Here is a 26444-nt window from a genome sequence, read left to right on the forward strand (position 1 = left end):
GTAATTTAATTTTCTTTACAGGCAGGGCCGGATATTTACAGGATGTTTGTTTGTACTAAGTAATACCTTTAACAAGGTCTACATGTAGATCCCCTCCTCACCTTCTTTTATATCAAATATTAAATATCATTATAGATGTACTTTTATTATACTTAATCGAAATTTCGATTGTTCATAATTATACCTTGGCCCCTACAATAATTTGATTAGTATATTTATTGTCTGTCAATTGCTTACTATGATATAAGTAGGAACCTTTGCAGTTTTCCCTTATTTTCAGAATCCTAAAATGACAACTACAAGTTACCAAACTCCGCTGAACAGCAGATACTCCAGCAAGGAGATGCAGTTCAATTTTAGCGACCAGAAAAAATTTTCCACCTGGCGCAAACTTTGGCTTCTCCTTGCAGGTATATATTTATTTACCTAATCTAAAGTATTTCACATCAGTGACATGTATAGGCTTTTGCAAGGTGGATGTGAATCTTGAGGGGGTGAAGGCCTTCCTTTATTTATGTTTATATGATTGGGGGTGACAACCCTTTCCCATATGCCTATTAATTAAATTTTCATAACAGGAAGTTCTTAAATTAGAATTCAAAAGACCCCATTGAAACAAAAACATTGCTTTTAATAAAAAATCTTTATATATTATACGATGCAATTAGATTATGATATTCGCCTCTTTGACAATTCTTCGCTTTTAATGAATGGCCTGACAACGTCGAAGTACACACACCTCCACACACACATACCCAGCTGCAACCGCAGCACCTTTGTTGGACAGCTAGCCCCCACCTGGAACCCCAGAAGGGTACTGCCGTAAAAGCAGACCTCTAAGAGCCGACCTGTTTTCGGCTAAGGTGAACCTTTAAAGTGGACACAGCAACCTGTTCAACGCAGCAGCAAGCCTAACCTACAATTGTCTATATATTATATGCAAATATCATAATAATAAATTATTTTAAATATTGCAAACACTTTGTACCAGCATCAACAAAGTGCAAGCGCCCCTAACTTAGAATATTGTGATTAATAAGGCTAAGTTTATTTTAAAATTATTACTATTAAATATGTACACTATTTCTAATATAAGTAGGGCCATATTTTGTTAACGTGATGCTAATGGTCATTTAGGCCTGTAATGCTGCAGTGCAATAAAACGAGGCGAGCAGTTATTGCACAGGAAAATAAATTACAAATTACAAATTACAAATTACAAAATAATAATGACATGAAATATATTCAAAGAAGATAAAGTATAGAATAGAATCCAGGTAGAAGATTCTGCCTGGCTAGCCTGAAGTAAAATTGGGACATTTGAAAGACCAAAACGGCTATAAGGCTGTTAGTAAATAACATGATTTCAGTAATTATTCAGAAAAAATATTCAAAATAAATTCCTTTTGCAACAATTTACTAAAAGCCTTGTAGCCAAGAATCAACCTTTCTCTTCCCTATTCACAATGGATTAAAAATGAATTTGATGTGCATTTTAAGCTTTAAAAAATATAGTTATGTAAGAAAATTTACAAAAAATATTGGTCTCAGTATTTACATTATAAAACTAGGTTGCGCTCTTTTGTATGTTTTTAAACAGCTGATTTATACATGATAGCAACTACATCCATACATTAACTTGTGGGAGGGGGGAGGGGAGAGGAAGGAGGAAGGGGCTGTACCCATTTAACTGACCCTTGAAAATTACAAATGTGGTCAATCGTACTTACCAAAATTAAAACAACATGATGTTAAGTGACTTTTCAACTTTGTCTAAAACGACCAAGCAGCTCTTGCTGTCTTCACTTCAATAAGAGGTGTGTATTAGAGGCCATAGTCTCAATCAGATATTTAAGTTTATGGGTTTATAATTACCTTCTATTGTCATAGAATTATACTAATTTGTTCCAAAATCAAGTGAGTTACACTAAAATACATAATTTTAGATTATGAAGATCAAAATAATTTTAATAGTATATATTAGATTTTGATACAAATTAAATGTTTCTAAATTTGTCCAAGTAGTCATTGTGATTTATACTTTAGCCTAATTGTCTTTACTGCGCAAGTCAAAAATTCCTTCTAATTTCCCAGAAATTTTTAGGGTTTTCACTTCTATTCCTCCTTATTCTATGAATATATTCTAGAATCAGAGAAAGAGCTTGGTCTCAACATCACTGACGAACAGTTGGATGAAATGAGACAGAATATCGACAAAATTGATTTTCAGGTATTTTTTAGCTTTTTTTATATATCAAACAACTTGTCTCTATTCCTTTAAACACTATAAATATTGGCTTTTATGGATTTGCTATGATCAATGGAACCTTCAAATGGCGTAAAACAGCTAACATATAGGTATTTACTGTATTACATTCAATATCATTATAAAACAGTTTTAGCTTTTGTGGTTGGCTACAAAAATCTTTATTTAAAAAAAATCTATTTAACAGCTAAGCCTTTGTAAATGTTTTATACTCGTTTTACTTTTTAAGTTGGCAGCAGAGGAAGAAAAAAAGTTACGCCACGATGTAATGGCCCATGTCCATACTTTTGGTGCCTGCTGTCCCAAGGCCGCTCCCATTATTCATCTTGGTAAGCTTTCCCATTCTATAAACTATTTAGAACTATATGGCGACATTAGTTTCAAGGAATGTTATGTGTCCAAGTCTTTACCCCGTCTTTACCCTATATTAGTTAAGACGAAGCAATTTAAAACTGTTTATTTTTTTTACTAATGTAGATGCGTGAAAATTGAATAATATATTTTTTTAAAATGCCATGGCCAATGATAAGATTAATTCCAATTTTCATGATTGTTAAGATTTGCTTACAAAGATCTTTCAATCTAAGGGTTGACATTATTGTAACACGTGTTAAGGATTGATAAACTTTTTCGTTTTAGTGAAAATACCATAAATTTTCAAGATTTTCGTAACTTACTTTTTAGGGTTTAGTCTCTTTTGTGGCAAATCCTTTTAAGAGGCGTTTCTTCGTATTTTCATAGTAGCTTTCCTCATATTTCTAGCCCCTGCGGGGTCTATTGCCTAACCCTGCGGGGCAATCATCTAACCCAATATAACCTAACCTAAAATAACCTATTAAAAGCCACTTTTTATATTGTCATACCTATATGAGATTTAGCATCGTCTTTGCAGAAACAGAAAAATTTCTTGAACAATACTTTCAGTGATTTTCTCCTCTTGATTTAATAATATGTTTAGACTTTAGATATTTGTAGTAATTCTCCTATTTTATGATTTTTTTATGAAGGTGCTACATCATGTTATGTTGGAGACAACACTGACTTAATTCAGCTTAGAGATGGTATTGATATACTTCTTCCCAAGGTACAATTTGGTTTTTATTCCAACTTTTTTGTTATTAAAAAAAAAACATATTTAAAACTAACTAGGTAGGTATATAATCTTAATTTTATGTAACACAAAAGTGTTTTGATTTACAACAACGAAATCAATTTTAACATCAAGTTTCTTTATATGTCAGCAAAATAATCAACTTTGTCATATCATAATATTAAAAAAATTTGGTTCCTGTTTATTCTAAGAAAACAGGGATTTTTTAACAGTTATTTATAATCTTACTTATTAATGCTTTTCATCTTAACTTAATTTTATGTTTATTTTTCTTTAAAGGTGGTTTGTTTGTTTTTAATTTTAGGTTGCTCGCTGTATTAGTCGTCTTGCTAAATTTGCTGACCAATACAAGGTTAGTGAGTCTAGTCATTTGTTAGTGTATCTACATTTTTACTGTTGTTTTGCTCCTATAGCCTATTTGATTTCTAATTTGTTAGGCTTCGCTTCACTTTCAAGGATGTTGTCAAATTGTCATCCTTGTTGTTTAAAAAGAAGAAAAAGATTTTAGGCCAAAAAAAGTTTTTTCCAGTGACCTATCTACCTTTCTCTGAAAAGCCTTACTTGCCTTGGAATATTACTATACTACCCAACTGCCCTTTAACAAGCGATTCAGCTATTTACGAGATATTAGGGGACATATATACAGATAATAAGACAAACCTTCTTTGACTTCAGTAGGAAAAAAGAATTACTTATTTTTATTTTTAACTTGAAATAGGAATATGTCATTGATAAATGAATAAATCTACACTCGTTCCCGGGATTGTCCGAGCTTAACAAGTCTAGAAATTACTGGGCGATTATATTAATCTCATTTTTAGGATTTGCCAACCCTTGGATTTACCCATCTGCAGCCCGCTCAACTAACTACTGTAGGGAAGAGAGCTTGTCTTTGGATCCAGGTATTATTTTTCGTTTTATTTGTCACAATACATATTTATATAGTAGCGAATCTGCAGGAAAATATGATTTTCTTGGCTTATAATTGACTATTTGACATAGACTGATTCTTTTTTTGTAAGATACCCCTATTCAAAGAGCATTCAGTATCTTCTATATAACCTACTTGGTCGATCGATTTTTCAGAAGGGAAAGCACAACAGAATTTTTTTTTGGGGGGTGGGGATGGAGGGGGGATTTATACCCTTATATTTAACAATATTTCCCCACTATTTTAGGAACTTGTCATGGATGAACAGAATTTGAGAGAGACAAGGAATAATTTGAGATTCAGAGGTGTAAAGGGAACTACTGGCACTCAGGCTTCTTTCCTACAGCTCTTTGAAGGTAGATATTCATCGCATCGTATTAAAGACAGATTTCCGCGGTTGATAAAAGGGAAATTATAAGATTAGAAAAGTTTTGTTAGCCTCAAGGTTGGGGGGGGGGGGGGGAGGATTGTCTGTATTACGATGCTATACATGATTTTACAGTATGGCTGAGAACTGGTTCTAATCCAGCGGATATTAATCGGTCTATTATTTGATAGGTAGGCTAATAAAGATAATAATATAAAAAAATTCAGATTTGTAAATATTAGGCTGAAATTAGTATTTTTTTATACATATTTTTTAGGCGAACATGATAAGGTGAAGCAGTTGGATGCTAAGGTGACCGCAAAGGCTGGATTTCAGCGGTCATATGCTGTCACTGGACAAACATATACCCGTAAGGTAATTGCCTATTTACTGCTATAAACGGCTTTTACTACAAATCATATTTTAAAAAAAGAATCATAGATACTTTGTGATAGTTTAGTTATTATTTATGAAATATAAGACATGTTAATCCCTGGATAACAGTAACAGGATCTGTGTCTGTCTGTGTGTGTGTACCGAAGGATCTTGATAACCTTTGAACCCATATAGTTCTCCTTCACAGTGTAGCTTCTTATATTTATTTTTGGGCATAATACCACCACCCTTCCAATTGAAATCGCCCCCTATAAAAGATAACTCCCTTAAATTACTTGTTCATAAACTTAAAATAAGTTTCAATATTTTGTATCTGAAATATGTTTAGGTATTACATTAAAATAATTTTTGGCCCCATTTACTAAGAAAAACCCAATCTATGTCACAATTCATTAATAAACAATTTTGTTTTTGTTATACAATTTTAATTTGTAGGTAGATGCTGATGTTATTTGTCGTCTGAGCAGCCTTGGAGCCACTGCTCATAAGATTGCTACTGATATTAGGTATTTATGTTTTTTTAAAGTGTAATACATACCTACTGCACTGCTGCTATATCAATCGCGTGACATGAGTTGCTCACCTTTTTCTTTATCAACATTATTACTTAAGGTATAAGAATGTCTATTGCAAATATAAAATGTTGTATTTCTGGCTCAAAAACATTTTATTTTACTATTTCAATTATATGGCTTTTCGATTTGCAGCTTTTAAGCTTTTTATGTCAGTCTACTAATTTTATGAAGGTTATTACAGTATACTAAGTCCCTTTATTTCTTTCCAAATGCTCTGAAGACATTCAAAGTTTTTACTTCTATTCCTTCCCATAATGTGTTTCACCGCTGGACCCTAGGGACTTCAAATTGTCCTTTCACTTCTCCAATTTTCTTTTAATTATCCTTGAAATATTTGGTATTTTCAATGATTAATTTAGATTGTTAGCCAGCAGAAAAGAGATTGAGGAGCCATTTGAGTCAACCCAGATTGGATCCAGTGCCATGGCATATAAAAGGAATCCTATGAGATGTGAAAGAATCTGTTCTCTGGCCAGGTAACCCAATCATCTGTTTATTAAGACTTGATTGATTGATTGCAAGCTTTACAGTTATTGGCCTTTTACCTACTTTTTAGTAGTGAAGCTACTCTATAATTCATTTTGTCTTCCCGTCCGACAGTGCATAACACTGTGGGGAAATATGATTTTCTCGACTACTGTTTAAGATAGAATTTTTTGTCGTTCTGTCAGTACAAAATATCATTGAAAATACGGGTGAAAGATTTTGTGATTTTTTCAAAATAATCTACTCTCAATTTAAACAAATTCTCATTCTTGTTTTAAAAGTTGTTCACAAAAGTTTATTTTCTGTGGCTTTTTAAGATTTTTTTGTTTATGGCGTTCATATATAGTACCTAGGTATTTTAAGATTTACAGATATAAGCTTTGTATAGTCATTGACAGGATTAAGGTTATTTTTTGAGCTATAAAAAAACACTTATAATTTAAATACCTTGTAATTGTAGGCATCTAATTTCTCTGGTGCAATCCCCTCTGAATACAGCCGCTGTTCAGTGGATGGAAAGAACTCTGGATGATTCAGCAAATAGAAGAATCACTTTAGCCGAAGGTTGGAATTTTTGTAGCATAGTAGTTCTACAATTATTATGTGTTAGTTGATTAATACACATAATCGTATACAAGTAAGAGATTAAGTAAGTACAGAAACACATTAACAAACAGAGTTTAAAATCAAGTTATCTTAGATTTGTCAAGTTTCAATTTTTGAAGTTTAGAAATTATAGAATAATTTGATTTTGAGTGTATTTCATAGTCTTTCATACTTTTATTTGTCAATAAAAGGTGAAATTGACAACGAAGGATAAATACCTAGTCTGCAATCCACACACCTATCAAATGTTAACTATTTACCAAAGATAACTATTTTACTTACCTTTTATTTATTAAGGATTCCTAACAGCTGATGCCGTTTTGCAAACCCTGCAGAATGTGACCGAGGGAATGGTTGTTTATCCTAAAGTTATTGGCCGCCATATTGCCAACGAGTTGCCATTCATGGCAACTGAGAATTTCATCATGGCTATGGTTAAGGCCGGCGGGGATAGACAGGTATGTACTATTATTAATCATCTGATTACTGCATGTTTATTGGCATTATATTGCCTTTTTTTATTAGCAATGGTTTGCAGTAAAAGGTTTAAATGTTTATATTAAAATTATCAATCCTTCTATCTATACATCCACATATGGATCTATTTATAACAGGAGTACAATGAAGAAATTAGAGTGCTTTGACATCAGACTATCTATCTATATATTAATCTTTCTACCTATCAAAAGTGTTCAGAACTAATCGGAGAGTGGCTAGGCTATCTATCCTTCCATCCATCCATATACACAATACACTATAAATCTTTCTATCTATATAAGGAGTGTCATGAACAGATTAGAGTTCTCTCTCATCAAGCTGGTGATAAAGTTAAAATGGAGGGAATGGACAATGATCTCATTGAAAGGAATGTTTATTAAAATGATTGATATGTAAGTTTTCTTTGCAAATAAAAAATTGTTTGAACGGAAGGGAACGTGAACGTAAAAATATATTGGTAACCAAAGTTATTTATCACGTTCTCTTATTAAAAGGCTTAAAACTTTGCCTACTTTTGTTTGATCTTTATTGGTGAGTACAAAGTAGCAAGTCCCAATTTTTTAGCTAATGATTTTAATCTACAGAAGGGTAATACAGTTGAAGATCATTGTGGTTTCATATAAATCTATTTTTTGCCCATTGTCATATCCATCACTACATGATAATATTAATTATACTAAAGACTTCCAAAAAGTAGAACAGCCATATTTGTTGATAGGTTTCCCAAGGAATTTTCTAACTTTCCTAACTCCTTACCAATTACAGTTAAGACAGCCAGATAAAGATGAAATTTGTATAAACATTAAAACCGCAGGATCAAGGCCAACCCTTATTTTGCTCCTATCCATGCTGAACTGGATAAACTGATGGACCCCGCAACATTCGTGGGCAGGGCTCCTCAACAGGTAACATTTTATATTCTAGAATTATTTCAAAGGGGTTGCGGGTTCGGAAGAGTAGTGGGCGAAAAAGTAACTTTTTTAAAAACCAAATGATTAAAAAATTATCTAATTTGGCGAGGTAAAGCATAAACAAATTCGGCGGGAAACGGCGTTTTTATTTGGCGAGAGCAGCAGTTCCATGTTGTACCTCATAAAAGAAGCTGTAGTAACAAATTTTTTGTTGAGTTCCTTTCAAGCATAGAATACAAATGAAATATGAGGCATAGGAAAGAAATTTCTCATTTATTTTCAATTTATTTCTAAAGTAATGGGGAGGGAGTGGATTTTCATGGCAGTTTTCATGGTGTTGTTTCGTCTCAATATGCATCAGAACAAAATAGTTTTTACTGCTCAATTGTGACTTAATGTGAAACCATTAAGGTTGAAGAATTCTTGACTGGAGAGGTGTATCCCATACTGGAGCCATACAAGGGTCAGCTGGAAGGATCTGTCGCTCTGGCAGTTTAATTCTTACCTGGCAGATGTTTAAACCATGCAACAGCTGTTTTATTAAGCCGCTTAATCGAGCTTCAAATGTGAATTATTTGAAATTTCAACATCAAAACTATTTCTACTTAAATCTTTAATTAATTTTCTTTCCAAACTTAATACTGGTGCCTTAACTCAAGGAAATCATATTATTTTCTCTTAGATTAAGAATCATCATATCATTTGTAATTTTTCACCAACATTTACTAAAAAATGAAAATGATATATTTCCTAGTTTATTTTTTTACTGTAGTCCTAGAATTAGATTGTAGTCATTAGAGCTTAATCATGAGCTTAGATTAAAAATTATATACAGAGACAAGGTTTTGAAAAGTAATTAGTGTTAATCTATTGTTTAAAAATATTACAAAACTAGCACAATAATTTTTGTTTTCTTACTATTCAATTGTTATTTTTTATGATAAATTGATTCCATTTTATGCTTATTATACCTACTATTTTTTCTTCAGAAAACTTGTCTAAGATATTTTTTAAAATTCTCTAATAATATTTTCGGTATTAAACAATCATAACCAAAGCTACTATAGATCTGTTACTTAATTTTAATTATTATTATAACTTTCTTACATATTCTGATTTTATTTATTTTATCTCAATAAAAGCAGCTAGGCCAATTATGAAAAAATATATGTAATGATACCTATTATGTTAAAAATTTTTTAAAAAGAATATAAATAGTATTTAATTTTTATGTAAACACTTTCATTTAAAACTCATTGTTAGATGTACTTTCAGAAAACATACCATTAAAAATTTTAAAAAAGATTAAAGATTGAGATTGAGTATAAAAATGTCGGAAGAAAATCCAAAACTGGTTTTGGTGTTCAGTGGAAAAAGAAAATCTGGGAAAGATTTTGTTACAGATATTTTAAAAGGTAATAGGAATATCATTTTATTGTAACAGCGGGGCAGAAAGGACTAAGTCATCTATTGCTATTTAGAAAGAACCATTAAATGCGAAGCTTTTCTATATTTAGGAAAAGTCTGAATGAAACAATACCATAAAGTCCTTATGTCTATTTTAAACTTGGTCATTTAGTATTTAAAAAAAAACACTATATTTTATAAAATATCATCATCTTATTTACTTGATTATTGGAATATGGATTCCCAAGACCATTAGGTATAATGTTATAAGCGAAGCATCTCTATGATCAAGTCGTAAAATGTAAGTAAGTATTATTAAATGATTTGTTGATGTTCGTTTGTTTGTAATTTCTAACTTATTTGTAAAGCTTCGCTCATAGGTATGTTGTTATCCTTGTTTTGTTTTAGAACGGATAGGAGATAGAAGTGTGATAATTCGATTATCTGGACCTCTGAAAGAATGTTATGCTAAAGACAATGGTTTAGGTAAAGATTTAGATTTCTAGTTACACAGCTAATTTAGATTTTACTTTGTCTGTTTGTTCTTAGTATTGCACATTTTTATTACCTTAGCTTTTCCCCGAATGTACATCTATTTTTTAAAAGTCTTGTTATTTACATTCATTTGAAGTATAATGAAGTGAAAAGGATTTTGTTTGATATCGATAACAACGGAACCGATTTAGTTTTTCATTTAGAAAAGCTTCATGTAGTTCACAGGATGGCTTTAGACTATTTTGGGATAGTTTACTACATTCTCAACTTTAGATGTTAGGGATGCGGTACTATGAAACAAAGAAACAATCGATACTTATACTTAATTTTTTAATAAAATTATTTTCTGATAATATTGTTTCTTTTTTTGTTAGGTATTAATTATCTTACATTATTTAGATTATGAGAAATTATTATCTGCTAGTGACTACAAAGAAAAATATAGGTAGGTATGATTCATAGATTTTTTCCCTTCTCACTTGGAAGATTTTTTTTCTCTATACTTTCATTAAAAAAATCAGCTGCCTTTTATTAAGCCCACAACAATTTGGATTTACCGTAACCGCCTGAAAGTTTTCCAAAACTGATTATTTTTAGATTAGATATGTTGCGATGGTCAGAGGCAATAAGAAATGAAGATTATACCTACTTCTGTAAAGCTGCTATTAGGCATTTCATTACATACAAACCAAACAAAATAAATTTTATTAAATCATATCCTTATGTGATAGTACCAGGGTCGTCTGTCTGTACCGAAGGATCTCTCTAATCACAGAACCGATATGATTCTTCTTTTCAGAGTAGATTTTCAAAGGTCCTAGGAAGGTTTATAACCATTTTGGGGGAGGGTATTATCACCCTCCCAAGTGAATTTTTCCCTTGAAAAAATCATCATCGCCCCCTCAAAAAAAGTGCATTCCAATTCTTTTTAATTCCAAAATAAGAAATCGGGTTATCGAAATCAACACACCTCCAAGTGCCCCTAGAGGCCTGGAGGGGGCGCAGCCGCTAGTTATATGGATAGAATCAGGACATAAATCTTTTATTACAGGGGTGTTTATAACAGGGTTTCGGATCCGGATCCGCAAGGATCCGGCAAGGATCCGCATATTTTCGAGTCCAAGGATCCGGATCCGGATCCTTGGACTCAAAAAAAAATACGGAAAAAATGGAAAAATCTACCTAAATTTATATGAAATCTCAGACATTCTCTTGATGAGAGCCAATCTTTAAGGTTTAGGGTCAGACTTGAAAATTAAAAGTATTTTTGACTTCGAATTAAAGAATAAATATTTTTGAAAAGTTTGGTGATTTTATTTTTATTGTCAAGGATCCGGATCCGGATCTGCACTGACCAAATTTGGAGGATCCGAATCCGGATCCACAAAAAATCAATGCGGATCCGAAACCCTGGTTTATAATATGCAGGGATAAGGGATGGGAAACCTGACCGAAAATTAGGTCTCAGCCTCCTTTTAAAAGTGATGGGGCAAATTTTCTTTTTTGCCTATAAAATCAACTCATTTCCTCCAGTTCCTCATTGGCTGTAGGCCAATATCCAATAGCCTGAAACTTGCTTTTAGCATTAACCAATTAATTAATAACAAACGCGTCCCCCAGTTCATTATTGGCTAAATTAATTCAAGCAAACATAAATTTCTGCTATTAGAAAGACAACAATGGAAATTTTCTGCTATCAGAATGACAACAATATATATGACGTTCAATCACATCAACTTATTATTAAATCTACACATTAATAAATGTCCATATAGCAAAACATAAATTGAGAGATCGTTTTTTGAAGACTGAGTAGGATTCAACATTTTATACTTTGGAACAATGTGAAAAACTCATGTCTTTAGACAATTTAAAAGTTACATTTCATGTGGAATTGATAACCCATCTACATGATTACAAATACAAAACTAGTTCAATATGTAAATAAAAGTGTACTGTGTTTTGTTAAAATAAATATTCAATAATTTTGGTAAAAATTATTGCACACTTAATTGAACTTTTCTATTAATTTTAACGTAAAATAAATTTTTAAAAAAATTCTTAATTTATATGTATGCTATGGAACAATTAGTTAATAGAATGTTACCCATGTACTTATTCAATTCTACTTAATTTATTTATTAAAGCTGGGGGGCTAAAGCGGTGTTTATTTCTATATACAAATTTTGGGGTGAAGTAGATCCCCCCTTAAAATGTTTGAAAATAAATCAGATTTAACCATCTCAAAAAGTAATGGCCATCTTAACGGGATTCTACTTAAAGCCACTAACATATTGGTTCTTTGAAAAGTTTTTATTATATTTTATGATAGGTGGAATCAACTACCTGAATTATATTCTATACTTTTTTTCTTTGCATTCATATAATAGCTATTTCATCATTGTTCATAGTTTTCAAATCTAACTACTGCGTCATCCCGAAACTAGTTTTTTAGGCCTAGTTGGAAAATAGGCCTGGAATAATATTTTCTTACGTTTCCCATCCCTTATCCCTGATAATATGTAAATTTATTATATGTTCTGTTCAACCATGTAAATGTAACGATAACTGTAGTAAATATGAAGCTGAAAGATACCCTATCTGGATTATCAGTGATGCAAGAAGATTGACAGACCTTAGATTTTTCAGGTAATCAGTATCAGCAAAGAAACTCTTTGAGTCTTATTTGTTGGATTGTCCAGTTAAGAAAATGTGATTTGCTTAACTCATCGAAATATTTTCAAGTTTCTAAGCACATACATACGAATGGTAGTGCGCCCTCCTGGGACAAAAAATAAGGATCAGTAATATTTGACATAATATCATTTGACATAAATTCATTTCACATAAAACATTTGACATAAAGTATCATTTGACATAAACTCATTTCACATAAAGGTACACTTTACATAAAAACGTTTCACATAAACTCATTTGGCATAAAAGTACATTTGGCATAAAGATACATTTCATATAAAGGTACACTTGACATAAAGGTACATTTCACATAAAGGTACATTTCACATAAAGGTACACTTGAAATAAAGGTACATTTCACATAAAGGTACACTTGAAATAAAGGTACATTTCACATAAAGGTACACTTGACATAAAGGTACATTTCACATAAAGGTACCCCGAGCATGGCAACCGGTGAACAGAATCTCAGTTCTGCACCACAAGCCTCGCACGACTGAAGTTCCCATCTCTATACAGTCATATTTATATGAAAATATTTTAAAAGATTTTTGAATTTTTTTTGAAGATTTTCTTTTAATAATAAATAAAAATTTCTAAAATCTTTAAAAAAAATGGAAAATCTTCAAAAAAAAATTCAAAAATCTTCTAAAAATATTTTCATATAAATATGACTGTATAGACATGGGAACTTCAGTCGTGCGAGGCTTGTGGTGCAGAACTGAGATTCTGTTCACCGGTTGCCATGCTCGGGGAAAAAAATGACAACCTCGGGTAGACTTTGAAATGTATCTTTATGTGAAACGTTTTATGCCAAGTCTACCTTTATGTCAAATGTACCTTTATGTCAAGTGTACCTTTATGTCAAACGTACCTTTTTGTCAAATGTACCTTTATATCATATGTACCTTTATGTCAAATGTACCTTTATGTGAAACGTTTTTATGTGAAGTGTACCTTTATGGCAAATGTACCTTTATGGCAAATGTTTTTATGTCAAATGTACCTTTATGTGAAGTGATTTTATGTCAAATGTTTTATGTGAAATGAATTTATGTTAAATGATATTATGTCAAATATTACTGATCCAAAAATAAAAACAAAAAGTCCCAGCCCTCTTTGACTTGTGAAAGTAAACTTAAAACTTGTCTTTGCCCCACTGTTCGATGTACAAAAAAGTTGTTTGAATGAAATAAATACTTGAATCAAAGCAAAATTTGACCAAATCTACTTCAAGGTAGGGATATAGCAAATTAGATTATTCTTTGTAATTTTATACTTTTATTTAGAGAGAATTATGGAGAGAGAATGAAAACTGTAAGAATATTAGCCTCGGATGAATCTAGGTAGGTAATATTTAAAGCAATTTTTTATATTGATATTAATGACCTTAAAGTACAAGTGTATCATTATATACACCTATGGTAAATTGAGGGAGAGGGGGGGGGGGGATTAAGTCAACCCTCTACTTCTCTACTTTGAGTTTTAGCTTTTCAACAAAATGTGAAGAATTTTTTTAGGGGTTGTGGGATTATTCTTTTCCTGGGGCGATATCTCTTAAGTTGGTGAAGTTACCCTCCCTTAAAGAGTCAAAATAGTTGCAATCCTTCCCATGATCTATTAGAATCTTTATTGTAAAGGAAAACCATACCGGTTTACCGGTTTTCTAGATCCTTGGCTACAGACAGCGACATTTTGTTATTTTTATGTGAAGACATGAATAGCATCAGCAGCATAGGTATTTAAAAAAAAAATTATTTTAGAAAATTGAGAGGATGGGAGTTTACAGAAGGTGTGGACGATAAAGAAACAGAATGTGGATTGGACTCTGTCACTGAGTGGGATTATAGGTAGTTTTTTTTTTGTTAAGAGGAGTGCAGAAGGGGTGTGTCCACCCCCCAAGCAAAATTGAGGAGTGTGGATTAACCCCTTTTAGGTGTCAACCCGCGACCGTGGCTCAACACGTAGCGCATCCGCTCGTCGTCGGGAAGGTGTTAGGTTCGAATCTCGGTCCGACACCGCGTCATAACTAAAGACGTTAAAAATGGTTCCCACTGCTACTATGTCAGATGCGCGACGTAAATAGTTAGAGTGGGGGGAATGCCTTGGCCCAAAACAGGCGCAACTCGTTACCATGCACAGTTAGGACTTCTCAGACAAAGGTCGTGCATCACAGAGAGTTGGTTGTCTGTAATGTACTGTACCACGGGTATGAGGTGAAGGACCAAGAGTCTGGCCTTGAGTTGACAAGTTGACTGTTCAGTCCAGGTGCAACTCACCCATACGACATTAGCATTAGGTGTCAACCCCTCTATACCCCCTTTGACAAAGGACTACACCCAACTGATACACTCCCTAAAACTTTATTACACCCCTAATCTCACACCCCCATCTATTTTTGTTTAAAGGGGGGTTTCAAAATTTTCGAAGTAAAGCAAACCCCCACTGGAAAAACCATGAGCACGCCATTATTTTGTCCCAATCTGCTTTAATCTGAATGTATTGAAATGTGATACAACAAAGGAATAGGTACATAGAAATGTTTTTGATATGGGCTCCACGTCCAAATATACGACGAATAATTCTAATTCAGATAAAACAAATCAAATTTTTAATATATCCCCAAGTATTTTTCTTTAAAATTAATTTTCTCAATTACAAAGAATTTAACAAGAAGACTTCTTTCTGATTACCTATTCAAAACTAAATAGACGAAATTAATTTGTTTTTGAATTTAGAATAGAAAACAGCGGAGATTTAAGTGGAGAACAGCTAACCCAACCATTGCTGGATTTAGTTCAAAAATACATTTAAACTAAAAATACAAGGATTCAAAATGAAATTAAAAATACAAATATAATAGATCGCTTCATTTCTATTGATAAATGCCTAAAATTGTATTTTGATACCTGTTGATTCTTGAACAAAACAATTTTGTAAATTTTTCTGATTTTATAGAACCAAATCAATGCATTTTTAAATCAATGCAAGATATCAGAAATAAATTATTTTATAAAGTAATACAGGAACATGTAATGTTAAAAAATGAAATATTTTTTCCAGTATAGCTTTGAAGTCGATTAATATCCGCTGGATTAGAACCGGTTCACAGCCATACGAAAAAATATTCCTAGCCTCGTATCATATCCAGTTTTCTACGAATATAAAAATGTACAATTAAAACTGTTTGTACATATCCGCGGAAAGCTGTTTATAATGCGATGCGAGAAGCAACTATTATCAATCTCTTTTTGTTTAAGCCAGTTTTTATGATCTTAACTGCTCTACTAAATCCTGTTATGATTATTTTAAAATAATAGGTACTACATATTAGTTTTTTTTATAGTTATTTTTTTTTTGATTGATAGTTGTTAACTTTTAAAAAAAAACTATTGTTCCTCTAACTTTGTTTCAATGAGATTTTATTTTATATGTTTTATTTTTGTATCACCTTTAGATGAATATTGTTTAATGACTACCAGTTTTTGTTATTTGTGCCTACTTATTAGAATAGTTTTACCAGTATTATGTTTATAAGCCAAAGTTATGAAATTGTTTTAATTTATATATTATTGTTATTTTTATACATTTTATACGTTTATATATTAATACTCTATTTTTATATGCTCTCTATTACTGAAAAAGTTATTAGAAACCACTTCAAGGAAAGTAATTTTGTTAAGTTTTATATTTTTTATTTGATGTATTTTCAGAGTGAAAAAATGTATAGTCCGCCTCCTATGGAGGACAAATCTGCCCCTCCCCCTTTATCAACCTCGCCCCCACCTATGGATAAATTTTCCCCTGACGAGGGCCCCTCTTTTTCACCCCCTCCGTTGGACGATTTTTCACCCACCAAACAGTTTTCCCCACCGCCATTTGATGATTTTTCGCCTGTTAAAGAATTTTCTCCACCGCCTATGGATGATTTTTCACCCCCGCCATTGGGCGATTTTTCTCCAACCAAAGTAACCCCGCCGTTGCATTTTTCGCCACCTTCTTTTGGTGAACTATCACCTACTAAAGGTAAATAAACTTGCTTTTTTGGGAAATATATCAAAGTGATAATTATGCTTAAGACTCAGGGATCTTAATGGATAAGACAGTGAAGATGAATCGGTATTCATCCTAATATTGACAAGCAAAACAACCTCTTCTGTAAATTAGAATTATTTGGTATAAAGTTTGGACACAAAATAAATTAAAGGTGCTTAAAGTTATTGAAACAATGAATAACATAACATATTTATTTAACTTTTGGTACCAGTGTTATGTTCCCTCCATCCCTGAAAGAATTAATGTATTTTATTAGCGCAGCTTCTTTGAAAGAGAATAATATCCATCCCCTTATGTCCATTATGAATATGCAGTCATGAACAATGTGTAATTTTCATTTATGTAAACAAAAAAAACTTTGGCATTTACTTTTTTCTAATAAACTGACACATCATGTTTCACGATTTAAATTTTATCAGCCAATAGCTGTACTGTACTATTTATTTTAATTTATGTTATTATCTTTTTTGAGACAAGGTTTTTCATCCATTATTAAGAATTTAATACCTACCTAAAATCTTGAATGAACCCATTATTTTCCCAATTTTTCTATCTTAGATAGTATCAGAGACAATTTATTTGAGGATTTTGAACCTACAATTGATATTGAAGGTAAACTTTTAAAATTATGTAATACATTAGGTATGAATTAGAAGATTCTTTAAGCAATTTGGTTCAATCTTAAATGTGTAGGAAACAATATTTAAACATAGGTATTTCTTTTTATTTAAAACAATTTTGAGTTTTGACATACTATGATACTAGATCGTGTTGGTTTGATTTTTAAAGTGGTGATTCCTTGTGTAATAATTACATATATTTTCAAAATAGTGCATTTTATGATTACTTGTCAAATGCCTTGTACGCTTAAAAATCTTGCATTTTATGCAAATGTAGTTCATAAATGTAAAACTGCTCTGATATTGTTTTATTTGTTTGTTTAAGCTTGGCTTTAATGAAATATAGCATTTTTTTCACTGCTCTTCTTATTTTAGAAGAAAATCTAAAGTTTGATGAAATCCTTCATATGAAACCCAGAGAGCTTCTAGAAATTAAAGAGGAGAGTGAAAAACATTCTAATTTTCTATCCAATTTGACACAAGCTAAACCAGAAACTGGTAAAGAAGATATTTTAAATTTTAGCCATAAAATAGATGACAATAAAGTTCAAGATATAAATGCTCAAGAAACTGACATATCTAAAAATGATTCTAATATTGCAACATTAAAACCCATTGATGTGGAAAGTATTGTAAAAGAAGATGTTAATCTTTCTATAGAAACAAATGCTCCTAGTACTTTGATCCAAGATACTATTGAGATTCATGATATTGAAAGCAAATCTGAAGTTGAAAATGAAACCTTTGATCAAGCTAATACAGAAATGCAAATAGATGAATCTGAAGGGAGAGTTGAAAGTCCTACAATGGACTCTTTTCAAGAAGATGACCTAAAACATGAAATGAATGAAGAACAAAGTATTGAAGATTTAAAATTTGATTCAGATAATGAGATTGAAGGTATCAGTGAAATTCCAAGTGAAGTTGAACATCAAAAGGATCAAATAGATTCTGATGACAAAGATGATTTGCAAGAAGATGATCATGAGAAAGAAATGGAACCATCAGAAATAAATGATTTAAAAGTTGTTAATGAGAATGAAAACAATGATGACTTTTCTTTTAGTGACACAGAAGAAATCAAACCAATAGCTGACACAAGTCAAGATTTCTTCGCTAGCTTTGGGGGTGGTAATTCTAATGAAGAGAACAATGCGATGCAAACTGGTAGTGATGATTGGGGTAACTTTGAAGAAACTGGGAAAGTAGAGCCTCCTAATGGAGATATAGATGATGATTTTGACGATTTTGATGATTTTGAATCTGCTACTAATTTGGCAACAGTTGGTGCTAATGCAATTGAAAATACTGAGCAAGATTCTTATCATGTTTTGGAGGATATTTTAAGAAAGGTGGGTAGTTTTAATTTTGAGGTTACTAATCCTAATTTTAAAAAAAGTAAGATGCCTATTTTTGTCATAGCAGCTAAGAAGTTATATTTAGAAAAGGGAGGTATTTTTGGACTAGAAATTGAACTAGTTAGCTTTAATTCATGAAAAAAGGCGCATTTCTAATTAAATCCATAAGAAGAGAAGGGTTTTTGAAACTTGATATTTTGAAAGTTCATCAGTACATTTGCTTTTAAATTCATTTGTTATTACTTATTATTGAACAGAAAAAGTACCTAGATAGATTTTATTGTACTTTGTAGAACTTCCCTAGAACTGTTGTTAATTTTCTAGAATAACCCAATGATTTGTCTAGGTTGATGCTTCCTTGGAGCAGTTAGTGCAATCAGTGTTTGTTGTCACAAGTGAAATTAATGCAAATGAAACTGAAGATACTGCTTCCTCATTAAATGAGATAGTTTTTCAGGTATTTTTTGTTTTTTCATATTTAAAATGACTTTGTTGTTAGGTAGTTTTTTTTATATTAAGGTAGTTAGGTAGGTTTTTTTATATTAAGTGCTCCTAGAGGCCTGTTACTTTTGTTGTGGACAATAGTTTTAAAAAAAACATTAGGTACATTTCGCCTTTGAAATTATTTTTTTGACTGGTATGTTATATTTCTCTCATATACCAATTTTTTTGATGTTTATTGCCATATTGGCTGAATTTTACCTATTACCTAAAATTCAATTAGGTAGCAACATGTTTGTTAATAATAATTTTTCTGTTTCAGGATGCAGAAGTTTGGGGAGCTGTGGAAGATCCTGCCAGCGCTCCAGCTCTGGAGTTTACCTGGAATGAAGCAAATATTTATAATATCCTGCTACACACATTAAACATTGATAGAAATGTTGTGGTAAGCATTATTGACCTATTAGTTTATTGTCCCAGAAGAGGTAGATTTTTCTTTCTTTGATTGGGTAATAAATTTTCTCGTATTCATTCGAATCCGGTGGATAGGAACCGGTTCTCATCCATACGAAAAAACTATGTCTCGCATCGTATTATATCCAGCTTTCTATGAATATAGAAATGTACAATCATAAGATTAAAACTAGTTTTTTTAGCCGGTGACTTCGTCACCTCGGCTTGGAGGCTTCGTCACCTCGGGGCTAAAAAAACTAGTTTTAATCTCATAATTGTACATTCTATATCCGCGGAAAGCCGTTTATAATACGATGTGAGAAATAACTATTCTTTAGATTTTGTGCTTCAATCTTTTCTTATGTTGGGTTTATTATACAAATAAAGGTCGTGAAGCAATGTTTTTGGTATAGGCAGAGCACAATGTCTTGATATAAGATTTCAAAATTTAACATTAGATGCCAGACTCGCATTCGGAACCGGAGCTTATTAGTCATTTCTTCCCTAAAAAGATATTCTAAAATTTGCCAAAATATTCATAAATATATTTTAAAATAGTGATATTAAGGGATTAGACAATTGAATATTTATTTGATTTACATCCCCAAACATGTTAATCAAAATGACCACTTCTGTAGAGTGTAGAATATATCATTTGTTAGGTAAATAGTTTTAATACCGGAAGTTTGAACCAACCAATCAAGATTTCATAAAAAGTACCCAAATGTTTGAAGCAAACGCATTAGAATACTTTTATGAAAATTTGAATACCAGTATCATTTACAGTCCAATATACCCTCCCTCTCTGAATTTATTGTTTGTGGTGTATATTAACTATTTTAGTTGGATGGAGAGAACTGGAAAAAGAATATTCCTCGGAATAAATCTTCCGGAAACCTTGGAGGCCAGCCTGGAGCCAGGATGGCAGCCTCCAGTATTTCAGGTAGATAATCTTAACATGTCATCTTCAAAGCAAATAGAACTAAAATATAAGTTTTAACAAACATAACTATTTAAAGCAAAGAATTTTATTTACCTAATGGATAATATACCTGAAAATTACGTAGGTTCTTTGTTTATAAAAAAAACGTATTAGTGTTAAACCGCCGTTATTTTTCAGTTTTAAACTGTAATTTCCTATAGTAGATATAATTCCAAATACTATTGCTCCAACTTGTTTTTGTGCTAATATTCTTCGCTTTTAAAGAAGCACGTCCAATTTTTTAATTATATTATCTAAAACATTTTATTATAAATTATAGTTTTATGCTCTAAAATCTAAATTATAAAGATTTTTCAAGATATTTGTTTCAGATATCCTTCAACCAACCCCTGTTAATCTGCCTACATTAAAGCCTTCACTGCTAGTACCGGACAGACAGACGGACAAACAAAATTTGTCTGTTTCTTCTGTTGTGAATTCGTCTAAGGAACACATGATTTTACTTTATTTTTTGGTGTTAAAGTTATAGCATATTCTATCTTTATGACATTTTAGAAATTTACGTAATGGTAAATTATATCTCTATCTTTAACTGAAACTTTGGATTTTTGTTTTCCACAGAGATTTCTTCTTTCATCTATCCGTTTAGTTGTTATTTGAATTTTGTTATTTTTAATTTCTTCTGTCTGGCTAAAAACCTTTAGTCAAGATTTTTTTCTATTTGGAAATACAGACGAAAATTTTTGCATATACCTTGAATATAAACATTGAAAATCATGAAATGTGTCATTTAAAGACTGATTCATCAAGGATTGACTCTAATACAGCATTAAAAGATACATCAGAGGAGCATGATAGAATTACAAACAATCAACAATCCAAATCAAATGAAATTGATAACAAGAACGAGAGTACCAATGTGGAGGAAAACAAGAATGGTGTTAAACCTGTTGAGGAAAGCAATTTGTTTACATTTTTTTCTTTATATCTATTGAAATAAGAAGAAACCGGTTTATTACTTAATGGGGGATAAATTATAGCCAACTCATAAAGTTAACTATAAATAAATCACTAATAAAAAAAACTCTATTAACACATAAATAAAAAACTCTATTAAAATAGAAAAACTTGTTAAATATCCAGCAGTTAATTGAAAACAGAGGCTGCTATTCAGCCAAATAATTCCATTTGAAATAGCCGAAAATTACCTAAATATTTTGTTGGCTTAGAGTTAGCGTAAAACTTGTTCCTTGATGTAACTGAAGGGAAGTGTGTAAGGAGGGGGGGGGGAGGGGGGAAGGAAACGGTGTTGTCGGGAAACCTTCACTTACAACTGTTTATCAGAATCACATTCCCTTTTCCCTGAATTGAAAATTATATTAGGTATTATAATTGATTTATTCTTAATTCATTTTTATTTCTTACTTCATTGTGTAATATATTTATTGTAAATATTATATCTATAGAATACATAGAGGACAGACGGACGTTCGGGAGAACCGTAGTTATAGAGACTTTGCTCTACTTGTATGTAATACAAATATTGCTGTGTACACAGGATCCTGTAATCCCACCAATTTCTGGCGGTCACATCGACCTTCACTCTCCAGATTTTGACTGGAGCCTTCCGGAACCTGTTCCTGGCAATGGGGCGGAGCCCTCCAGGTATTAGTGCCTTTTATATCGTAAATTGCAACATTTCTAAACGGTTTTAGTTAGGGTTCAATTCAGGCTCAAACTGTGTCATATGTAAAGATGTTAAAACGCTACCCTCTGTGACGTTAAATACCTTATCTAATAAATTATAAATAGAAACACTTTTTTTTCTTTTTTATTCATGTAATACAATTGTTTCACTTATTTGATAGATCATCAGTTCCAATTAAAATGTTAAAAATAAAGAGTTAATAATTATATCTTTGCATTTAATTTGATCTTTTATAGAGACTGACTAGGAAGTAAATAATATGTGTTTAAAATGTTACCACCCGCAGGGTTTTTACAAAACGGAATATGAACTTAAAAAATGAAACGTGTTTTTTTTCATAACATTTTCGAGATCATATTAGATACTCTGAAATAGAATTTACAAAACTTTTATTTCTTAATAAAGGGGAGGGGGGGGGGTTTAATGCAACCATCTCGTAATCAGTGATTAAATGGCACTTGGAATTCGAATTTCGATCAGAAATTTTGCATGAGTAATCCTTGGTAGGTCTATTTTCCCTAAATCGAACAAAAAGTTGGAAAAGTAACGGCTAACGGCTGGCGGCTCAGCTGTTTTGCCATTTTATTACTATCTTAAGAGCAAAAAAGTCACGAAACTTATCTTCACATAATACTTTTTCTTACTCAAAAACCTTATCAGACGGTTCTAGCCGGTAGCTGTTGGTACTAGAAATTTAAAAATTGGTTATTGCTATCATTTAACATGAATTAAACCAAAAATATGTTTTAAAAAGTTGATTCCTACGTAATTAATGATGAATTTGCCCTGAAAATAGGCAAAAAACGGCTAAACGGCTGAGCCGCCAGCCGTTACTTTTCCAACTTTTTGTTCGATTTAGGGAAAATAGACCTACCAAGGATTACTCATGAAAAATTTTAGATAGAAATTCGAATTCTAAGTGCCATTTAATCACTGATTACGAGATGGTTGCATTAAACCCCCCCCCCCCCCCTTAATAATGCAAATGAAAATAATAAGCCAAAGTTTAATTTTCAGTTTGACCCTGGGGAGCACCATACTTACTCCTGAAGCTAAAGTGACAAGCATAGAGGATGAAGTTAGAAAAACGTTGGATGCTTTCCCTCTTCTTAACTTTATGCAGAGCCCGGTCCTTATTCTACCCACTAGGAATCAATTCTTAGGCTTTAGAAAAAACGAATATAGTCCCTTTCGTGACAACGCCTCTAAAGGAGCGTTTCGTTGTATTTTCATAGTAGATTTTCTCCAATTTCTAGCCCCCACGAGGGAATCTAACCCTGCGGGGCAATCACCTAACCTAACCTAAATTAACCTATCAAAAGCTACTGTAAAAATACGCCGAAACGCCGTTTAAAATACGTTGTCACGAAAGGGACTATAACTGAAAAAAAAAACTATTCTGGTTTTGCTAAGTTTACTAGTGTTGAAGTCACCGATATTATGGATATTGATATGCTTGGTGTTAATGAAACGTCTAAGTTGACAAAATTTTTGGAAATATATTATATTTAATATTCTCCACTTCCCTGGTTTTTTTTTGTCTGGATGGGGGATTTTGTATCCATTCAGCCAAAAAGCTTGAACGTCCTTCGCCGCCTTACCAATTATATGTTACTATTAAACCACGTTGCCTTTAAGGCTTTAATTCTTTGAGTGAAGTATACAAAACATATAATATTAAAAAAAGAGTAGTTTTTAATACCAAAATATAAGCATAAGAATACATAATTGATTATAAAGGTCTCCTAATCCAGTCAGAAAAATGAAATCTAAATCTGGAAGTTATTCTTTTCAAAGCTAACCAAGAACATCTATTAAAATGAAAATGTAATACTATCCATCGACAAGATGTTAGATATTAAATTGGTTCAAGGAGAATTTCTTTTAACCAATCTGAAAAGTATAAGAAAAAATCATTAGGTATGTTCCTAGTCCTTTAAGATATTAAAATTCTAGAATTTAATGTTAAAAATATCAAATTGTATTGCCATTTAAAATGATTAAAGTACCAACGAAAAAGTTGCATTTATTTTGTTTAAAAAATATAATTATGTAGTGTAACTAATATTTAGTCTTTAAGCATTTATTTTATGATGTAACGGTTATGATTTTATTTTAGCAGCTCTAAATTTCATTTTTGCTGATAGGCTATTTTTATAAGAGTTAATATGTTCCATAAAAACGGCATTAAAATTTCGCTGCTTTTGCGCTTTTAGTCCTTGTGTCATTGTACAAGAAAAAAAAACATATCTTTAGAGGTCCAATTTTAATTTAATTCCAAGAGAATAACTTCTTTCCTACACATAAAAATGATGGCCATTATTAATCTTGTTGATTCTACATTTTTATTTGTATTGTTAGGTAGGTAGTTAAGCTAACAAGGACAATTGTAAAATTAAGTAGCATAGCAACAACAAGCTTATAATATTTTATTAAATAAAGAAAAGTAAATATAAAATAGTAAGAAAAAAATTGAATCAAATTGTATAAACAATAATATTACAATCATTTTCACTTAAAGACCAATTATCCCAGTTATCGAGAAGATGCGCTATAAAAAAAAATATTATATTTTGTGATGATAATAACAAGTGTTAAAAATATTTACTATTAAGAGTAATACATCAGTTGATATTGTGTTTTATTTTATTTAACATTATGCATATCATAAGTTTTTACAATTATTGTATGAAATGCTATGATGGCTAGTTTATAGTTTTAAGCGAAGTTACTCTACAAGTTTAATCTGTCATATTGTATGAAATATGTCCAATGAAATTTTGTGAGGAAAAATTAATCTAATCAAATGAACCAGAAGCCTTTGTTGGTTTACTGAAACTAAAGGGGAAGTTGCACAAGGTGCATCTAAACCTGAATTTAGTGAACTGCATATTTTTTTCTATTCAATAGTTTAAAATACATCTTAAGGACATTTATTAAAATTTTTTAAATGTTATACCAGTTTTAAAAATATAAAGACTTGAAAATCGCATTTTTCGGACAGATGCAACATAAATGGCTGTCTTGTTTTCACAAAAATAGCTTGCTGACTATTTTGATGGTGCCTAATTGATTGTAATACAAGATTATATGGTATGTTAGATGGTATTCTTGTACTTACGCTTGCAATCCAAAATTGTTTAATGCACTTAGTGCACCTATCCATTTAGCATAAATGAATATTAACATCCCAAGGTAATCAATGATTGAAAAAAGGGTTTACATGTGATATAACTGGTCATTTTTAACATTGTTCGAAAAAAAGCCTAAAATCTAAGAAAATTACTCACTTCAAATACCTTGCTTTCCTAAAATTTTAATGTATTCTTTAATTTACTTGTATGATAAAGAAAAATGTTATAAACAATATATATGTATATCTTTGGAAAGACTTTTGCTAATATTGAACGTTACGGCTAAACATTTTGTTTGTGATTTCTTTTCAATATTTGGAATTTTAAGTATGATTATAATTATAACATTGGCATTATTACAAAAAGTTTGATATTATATTTCTTGATAATAAATTGTGATTCCTGATGAATTAAGATAAAATTCTAAAGAGTAAGTATTTAGAAAACTATGTCACACTAATATAACAAAGATAAAAGGAGGTCTGGGATAAAAGGGGGGGGGAGGGGGTTAATGCAACCATCTCGTAATCAATGTATAAATGGCACTTAGAATTCGAATTTTGATCTGAAATTTTGCATGAGTAATCCTTGGTAGGTCTATTTTCCCTAAATCGAACAAAAAGTTGGAAAAGTAACGGCTAACGGCTGGCGGATCATCCGTATTGATTACGAGATGGTTGCATTAACCCCCCCCCCCCCCCTTACTTTCATCAACGTCAGGGAGGGAGGGAGTAGGCATTAGGCTGTCATACCTCTCCTAATCTTTGTTTTCAGAATAATGCTTGTTCTTGTTTATGTAAAAAATATTTCTAAGATCGCTTTGTGATATATGTTAAAAAAGCTTTTCTTGTTATAACTCATAAAAATTCTAAATAATGTTCTTTAAAAATATGTGATGAATAAAAATATGATTATACAGTCTTTGTCAGCTTGTCTTTATTATTTGCTTTTGAATATTTTTTATTTGTGTTTTTCATTTCAGAAT

At 31.4% G+C, this 26444-nt stretch overlaps 4 protein-coding genes and 1 long non-coding RNA gene across 5 annotated transcripts; all 5 read left to right on the top strand.

The window, feature by feature from the left end:
- Positions 1–253: 253 nt before the first annotated feature.
- On the top strand, positions 254–9426 carry Adsl (adenylosuccinate lyase). The gene is made up of 15 exons (XM_080176074.1): positions 254–410; positions 2148–2230; positions 2496–2595; positions 3274–3350; positions 3682–3729; positions 4199–4279; positions 4556–4664; positions 4953–5050; positions 5507–5577; positions 6006–6122; positions 6593–6696; positions 7036–7196; positions 7518–7601; positions 8049–8141; positions 8559–9426. Exons 1-15 carry the CDS (start codon positions 290–292, stop codon positions 8643–8645), a joined length of 1434 nt encoding a protein of 477 aa, XP_080032200.1. The 5' UTR covers positions 254–289; the 3' UTR covers positions 8646–9426.
- Positions 9421–15662, top strand: Pmvk (Phosphomevalonate kinase). The gene is made up of 8 exons (XM_080176075.1): positions 9421–9562; positions 9963–10040; positions 10449–10494; positions 10647–10718; positions 12624–12698; positions 14036–14092; positions 14510–14596; positions 15485–15662. Exons 1-8 carry the CDS (start codon positions 9478–9480, stop codon positions 15558–15560), a joined length of 576 nt encoding a protein of 191 aa, XP_080032201.1. The 5' UTR covers positions 9421–9477; the 3' UTR covers positions 15561–15662.
- Positions 15663–15845: 183 nt separating this feature from the next.
- LOC145331430 (uncharacterized) lies at positions 15846–21338 on the top strand. The gene is made up of 7 exons (XM_080176073.1): positions 15846–16772; positions 17361–17414; positions 17798–18774; positions 19127–19237; positions 19544–19666; positions 20518–20617; positions 20989–21338. The coding sequence occupies exons 1-7, from the start codon at positions 16274–16276 to the stop codon at positions 21144–21146; spliced, it is 2022 nt and encodes a 673-aa protein (XP_080032199.1). The 5' UTR covers positions 15846–16273; the 3' UTR covers positions 21147–21338.
- Positions 21339–21398: 60 nt separating this feature from the next.
- Positions 21399–23646, top strand: LOC145331433 (uncharacterized). Its single transcript, XM_080176076.1, has 3 exons — positions 21399–21570; positions 22174–22282; positions 23343–23646. The coding sequence occupies exons 1-3, from the start codon at positions 21399–21401 to the stop codon at positions 23629–23631; spliced, it is 570 nt and encodes a 189-aa protein (XP_080032202.1). The 3' UTR covers positions 23632–23646.
- Positions 23647–24057: 411 nt separating this feature from the next.
- On the top strand, positions 24058–26443 carry LOC145331440 (uncharacterized). The gene is made up of 2 exons (XR_013883729.1): positions 24058–25939; positions 26234–26443. It is a non-coding gene; the product is annotated as an uncharacterized LOC145331440 (long non-coding RNA).
- Position 26444: the final 1 nt, after the last annotated feature.

Source organism: Acartia tonsa, chromosome 11 (assembly GCF_053477335.1).
Source record: "Acartia tonsa isolate MP-2025a chromosome 11, ASM5347733v1, whole genome shotgun sequence".
Lineage (NCBI taxonomy): Eukaryota > Metazoa > Arthropoda > Copepoda > Calanoida > Acartiidae > Acartia > Acartia tonsa.